The sequence below is a fragment of the Pelodiscus sinensis genome, chromosome 2, assembly GCF_052426305.1.
Source record: "Pelodiscus sinensis isolate ZL-2025 chromosome 2, ASM5242630v1, whole genome shotgun sequence".
Classification (NCBI taxonomy): domain Eukaryota; kingdom Metazoa; phylum Chordata; order Testudines; family Trionychidae; genus Pelodiscus; species Pelodiscus sinensis.
In genome coordinates this window covers 170,988,891-170,995,040 of record NC_143053.1, presented here as the reverse complement: position 1 = coordinate 170,995,040, position 6,150 = coordinate 170,988,891, and the positions used below count along the sequence as shown (strand labels likewise).

Sequence of the window (6,150 nt, the reverse complement as noted above, 5' to 3'; positions counted from 1 at the left end):
TCCTTTTATAATGCAAATATAATATTTGTAATAAAAAGATAGTGAGCACTGTACACTTTTCATTGTGTTGTAATTGAAATAAATATATTTGAAAATTGTAAAAAAACCCAAAATATTTGTACTAAATGTAAATAGGTATTGTTTAACAGAGTGATTAACACTACAATTAACCACAATTATTTTTTAATCAAGTTAATTTATTTAGAGTTAATTGCTTAAGTTAACGATAATTAAATGACAGCCTTAATTCAAACAAAACCCCACAAAGACCACAATCAAACCAGACAGTCAGGACTCAGAGGCCTTTCCGATTCCATCTCTCTTTACTCCAACATGACCTACAAAACCAAACTCCTCCCCATAGCTCCCCTGTAACTGAGCCCTCTCAGACCTTTTATAGGCAATGTCTCTCTTTCTTTCTCTCTTGCACACTACATGCCATCCCAGCTGAGTCTCGTAATCAAGGGTTGGCTGATACTAGAACCCATAGTCTTTAAAGAGGGAGATTACCCCGCTATTCTATCTAACTTGAAAAAAACTAGCCAACCCCTGGGCATCTAGAGCCAGTTCAGACCTGTACCTCCCACAAGTTCAAATAAAATGCCACTCTAAGGCATTTTGGAAACTTTTAGACTTCAGCGTGCATTTAGGAAAGTTACAACTAGTGAATACTTCCTGTATGTGGGTAGATAAAGCGAGAGGATGTCTGCAGGAAGGCTACTATGTGTTGCTTTCTCTTCATATCAGGAGCGAACACAATGAACCTTGCAATGTATGAAACAGAGAAGGAAGGAAGAAAGGAAATCAGAACAACAACACATTAGGAGGTATCATTTCTTCTTTGTATTTTTGTTACAAATTGCAATAGATAATGACAATATTATTCCTGATAATGCAATGAATTTTTGAAATGCACTGAAACTGTAGGCATGCAATGCCATAATTATCCTGTTTATAAAATAACGAAAGCGTACCTGTTCAAAGCTCCCATTGAAATAGAGTCATAACTATATGTACATGAGAATTTAAGAGTGAAATGGCTGTTATTAACACTGATGAAAGAGACATTCTTATTCTTTTTAGTGTATTGTATATTAAAGTTGTCAGTTCTGCAAGTTTGACTTGAAATTCTGCTAAATATTCAGATGGCTGTACATTTTAAAGATTTTTAAGTATGTATTTAAAAAGAGTGAAAGGAAAGTCTTTTTCTGACTGGCGCATAACTTATTCAATATAGTCTTGAGAATTTATCTATCTATTAATTTCTGTGTTACAAGAATGCTTGAACAGTTTTTGGTAAATGTTCAGAGTTTATCTGAAAGCATTTAATACACTGAAGCAGAAAATGTTCTCTTGCACAGAGGACTGGCTTTCAACCTGTGGTCTGTAGACTCGTTGGGGTCAGCAGACTGTCTGAGGAGCCTATGAAAGGTTGCTGTTACTTTAGAAGAGGTTTTCAACCTGTGGCCCTTGGACTCCTTGGTGTCGACAGTCTATGTCTAAGATTTCCTAAGGGGTCCTCACTAGCATTTGAAATTTTTTAGGGGTTAAAAAATGACAAAGGGTATTGTATAGATAAGCAGAAATATGTTTAAGAACTGCTAGTTAAATTACGTTATTGAAATCAAGTTCTTGAGCAATAGGAAGCTGAGCCTATTCTACTATTCTACTCTGTAAACCATTGTTATAAACGTTATTTTATTTTAAGGCTCATATTTTTAAAAGGAAGTGATTCTTCCCATTTATTTGGCACTGGTGAGGTCACAGCTTCAGTATTGTGCCCCATTCTGGGCCCCCTGTTACAGAAAGGACGTGGACACATTGGAAAGAGTCCAGTGAAGGGCAACAAAAATTATTAGGGGGCTGGAGCACATGACATATGAGGAGAGGCTGAGGGACTTAGGCTATTCAAGAAAAAAGTTCATGTACAAAAAACTTGTGATTATGAAGCCAGTATAAAAATGATCTAATAAGTGCTATGTAACAGGTCCATCATGGGCAGCAGGTAACATAGACAAGGGAAGGAATTGGTTTCCCTAAAAGACCACGGTGGCCTCACCCACCGCACTCTGGCTGGCTGGGGAAGGCCGAGGCTCTGGCTACATTGTGGCTGCTTGGCAGGCCAGTGTTCTGACCAGCTGGGAAGGATGGGGCTATGGTGTGGTAACCACTGTCTAGCTGTTCCCGGGGCAGAACTGGGACCGGCTTCCTTGCTGCTCATGGGGCCAGAGCTGGGGCCAGGGTCGCGATGTGGCTGCTCACCTGCTCCCGGGGCTGGGGCCATGTAGCGACTGCCCAACTGCTTCTGGGGTGGGGCCATGTGGTGGCTGTGCTGGATCTGGGACCAGGGTGCTGCTATCCCCAGGGCTGGAGCTGCTGCTAGGACTGCGTGGTGGCTGTCTGGTTGCTCCTGGGGGCAGGCAGCAGCCATAATAGAGGAGTACAGGGGGGTGCAGGACATGGCCCAGCAGATACAATAGGGGCTTGGCTCTGGTAGGCACGGAAGGGGTGGGGCTGGAGCTTGCCTCCGCAAGCCAGACCTTCACCCACTGCCCATGAGGATCGTGTATTTTTATAGTCATAAGCTTATACACAATTATACAGTGCACCATTTCCAGACACAATCTGGTAAACATTATTTAATGAATTTGTGACATTCTATACTTTAAAAAAAAAAAGCATATCCATAGAGAAAGGAAAGATTAAATGCAGATTTTAAAATGCATATTCCATTCTTGTATTTTTAGGTAAACTTGAAAAGAGAAAAAAAAAACTGTTGAAGATGTTTAACACAAGCTCAGCACCACAGGATATTGCCTCCAACAGAACTCTGCCACACAATTTGGAGAGGCTGCATTTGATTTTGATAGCACTATACAGTATCAGTCTGGGAGGCGGCATTGCCGGAATAATTGTGATGTCCCGTCTTTTGTTTCAGAGGAAAATACAATCTGTGATGACCATCATTATCAAAAATCTCATGGTGGTACATTCCATTCTGTTATTCAGCCTACCTTTCCGCATTAGCTATTACATTTCATCTGAATGGAAATTTGGATGGTTCACCTGCAAAATGTTTAGTGGCATGATCTATGTCCACATGTACATCACCTTCATTTTCTATGTAGCTATTATTATAATACGCCTCTTGAGACTGGAATTTCAGAGGTGGCGCACTACTACTTGGATTGCTGCTGTCTGGTTTGTGGGAACTGTTATTATCTTCCCTATTTTTTTGTCACATTATGGCACCTCTAAAAACTATAACCATTCTAAATGTTTTCAGTTCCACAGAGGTATGAAGGAGCAGGGTATGGTAATAGCAAACTACTGCTTGATTAGCATTATGGTGACAACAGTCTCTGTACTCTCTATAATCCAATTAGCTGTAATCTTTCAGTTGGCAATGAAGTACTGGCCTGACATGAATTTACATGTAGAATTCAGGGCTCAGATGAAGAGTTTTTTTTTCATCTTGGTAATACTAGTCTGTTTTGTACCTCATCATGTATTCAGAATATACTACATCCAGAAATTTCACCCAGAGGATGACAATAATCTGACTCTATACAATGAAATTTTCTTAGCTTTCACAGCATTGTGCTGCTTGGATATGTTATGTTTCATAGCAGGAATAGCCCATTAAAAATGAACTACTGGTATAGGAAGCCTTGATGTGTGGATTTTGGCCACTTTTCTAAACAAGAAAACTACTGAAGACTTTACTGAGCTACAAGAACTACTGAATTTTTCCTATGAGGACAATGGTATTTGGATTTGTAAAATTTTCATGCTTTTGTAGCCCACTAGGAGACAGGAGTGGTTAGAACTCATTTTCTATCTTGAGCATTGATATGCCTTGATTCCTCTAATTTTTAACGTTGCCTAACTATTTTGTCTTAGCAGCAACACCAAATTTCACCTACCATTCTTTTTGCTCATCTCATTGCTCTTCAAGGATTCAACCCTTGTCATCCACTCAAAAGAGTTTCTCCACATTTTGCATAGCTTTTTCTGCTTTTTTTTTTTTTTTTGGAAGAGGTTTTTCTGCCATTTGGCCCTGTCTAGACAAGGCCAAATGGTGGAAAAGCCTCCTCTTTCAGCAGAGCCCTTATGCCTCATGAAATGAGGTGTACAGGGCTCCCCAAAAGAGCGTGTTTGCTCTTCCACATAAAAAAGTGTTCCTTGGACGCAGCGGGGTTTTTGCAGGGAGGTATCCCACAAAAACCCCATAGTCTAGACGTAGCCTCAGTTAAAATAGCTCAATTTACCCAATAAATCTGTTCTCACAATTAGCTCATATTGAGGATGGTATAAAAAAACCCCACAAAACAGACTTTAACTGGCCAAAGATTAGGAAGATTTTTCCTTCTGTAGCACATTTTTGCAGAATTGTACATTCTGAGGATTTTACGCCTTCCTTTGAAGCTACTACAGACAAAAAAGTTGCCCTTTTCTCTTGTGTGCTTTTGCAACAGCCTTTCCGAATTAACAAGGAAAGAAGCTATGTCCAAAGAGTGGAAAAATGGCATTTGGATCAAAGCTTAAACTCAGTAGACGGATCTAACCCCCTTTTTTCTTCTCCGCAGCACATCTAGACCTGTTTTTTTTATGTTTTTTTGCCATCCTCCTCTAATTATGCTCCTACCTTCCTCATTTAAATATGCTAACTAGTCATTTTAAAATATACAGCTGAAAAGGTCAAACTTTTCAGACATTTATTTAGTGTCACTTCTAGGGCAGGATGACATCTACTGCTGATACGTCTGGGATTCTGGCCATGGAAACTGGGGATGCAATGCGCTCTCAAGTTGTTTGGTCCTTCAAGAGAACAGCAACTCTGCAATAAGGGAAATATTTTATCTGCCTCCAAAAAATGAAAATAAATCATCTGTCTGATGACTGTTTTTGTTTAATGTTCCTAAGTTTCATTGTTGATATTCATCACTGGCGGCTGTATTTCGCAGGTTGCTGATGTAAATGAAAGTGATATCAGAATACATTAAGTAAACAAAAATGGTTTCCATCAGTTCTATATTTGTATGTATATGTGGGCAGTGTATATACATGCATTTGTTGCTGCATAGGCTTTCTTCCTACTCTCCTCCTACACGTCTGCTATGCTCTTTATCAGCTTCTCATGACCTTGGGGTTAGGATGTCCATGGTTCTTAGTCTTTGGTGGTTAATCACTGTCTTCTCTTCTCCCTCCCAAGGGTGCTGGAGCAATGTGTATGGGGGACACGCTGAAAGGCATTGAACCAAACTAAAACTGCTGTATAAAATGGAAATCATTTCAAGCCCAACGAGTGTGGTAGCACCCACACTCCTTAGTTCAAGTACTTATGCCCCCTCCTCTACTGCACTTACATATTTAAAACCAGTAACACAATAACTGAGCACATAGTTGGGGCCTGCCTCTGATGCTGCCCGCTTGAGGTACCATAGGGCCCCACTCTCACTTTCTCCACTGAATCTTCCCGCTCTAAGCCAGAGTGTTCCCTACCCAGTCCTTCCCCCAGAGAGCCACAGCACATGCAGCAAGTCCCAGGCTTTGACATTCTGGTCCTGAAGGTTGCATAGCGGTCACTATCATCAGAATGAGCTGGGGTCTATGTTTGAAGAAGCCATTGAGTGGCAGTGAGATGAGTGAAATAAGCTTTAACTACAGGTGAGATCTGTCTGGTCTGGCACCATGGGACCTGACTTGCTCTGAAGGAGGGAGTTTGCCAGACCAGGGGAGGACCACCCCTCTGCTGACAGACTCCTGGGATATGTCACCGGGCTCCCCTGCCTCCGGGACACCGGGCTGCCAGCTTCGTGGCCAGCTCTAGGACGCTGGGGCTCCACTGCCTGGGGACCGCTAGGGATTTGCTGTTCCAGGGCCACTAGGACTCTGGGGCCAGATGCTTCAAGGCAAGGGGGCTCTGTGACAAGCCATGGGACCACTGGAGCTCAGCTTCCCTGGGGCTTCCGGGGCGCCATAGCCCCAGGGCTGCCCAGGAGCTACTGAAACTCCCTGCCCCGAGCCAGGGCTCTCTGGTCCAAGGGCTCTCTTGTCCAGCAATATCCACACTCCTGCTGAGCCACAACAATCTATAACCCACTTAAAACCCCCACCCCAGGTCCTCCTTTGTACCCCTCCTTCCTC

At 42.1% G+C, this 6,150-nt stretch overlaps 1 protein-coding gene across 1 annotated transcript; it reads left to right on the top strand.

Annotated features, from left to right (window-relative positions):
- Window positions 1-423: 423 nt before the first annotated feature.
- LOC142827269 (putative G protein-coupled receptor 141) lies at window positions 424-5,186 on the top strand. Its single transcript, XM_075921741.2, has 2 exons — window positions 424-827; window positions 2,748-5,186. The coding sequence occupies exon 2, from the start codon at window positions 2,783-2,785 to the stop codon at window positions 3,644-3,646; it is 864 nt and encodes a 287-aa protein (XP_075777856.1). The 5' UTR covers window positions 424-827; window positions 2,748-2,782; the 3' UTR covers window positions 3,647-5,186.
- The last annotated feature ends 964 nt before the right edge of the window (window positions 5,187-6,150 follow it).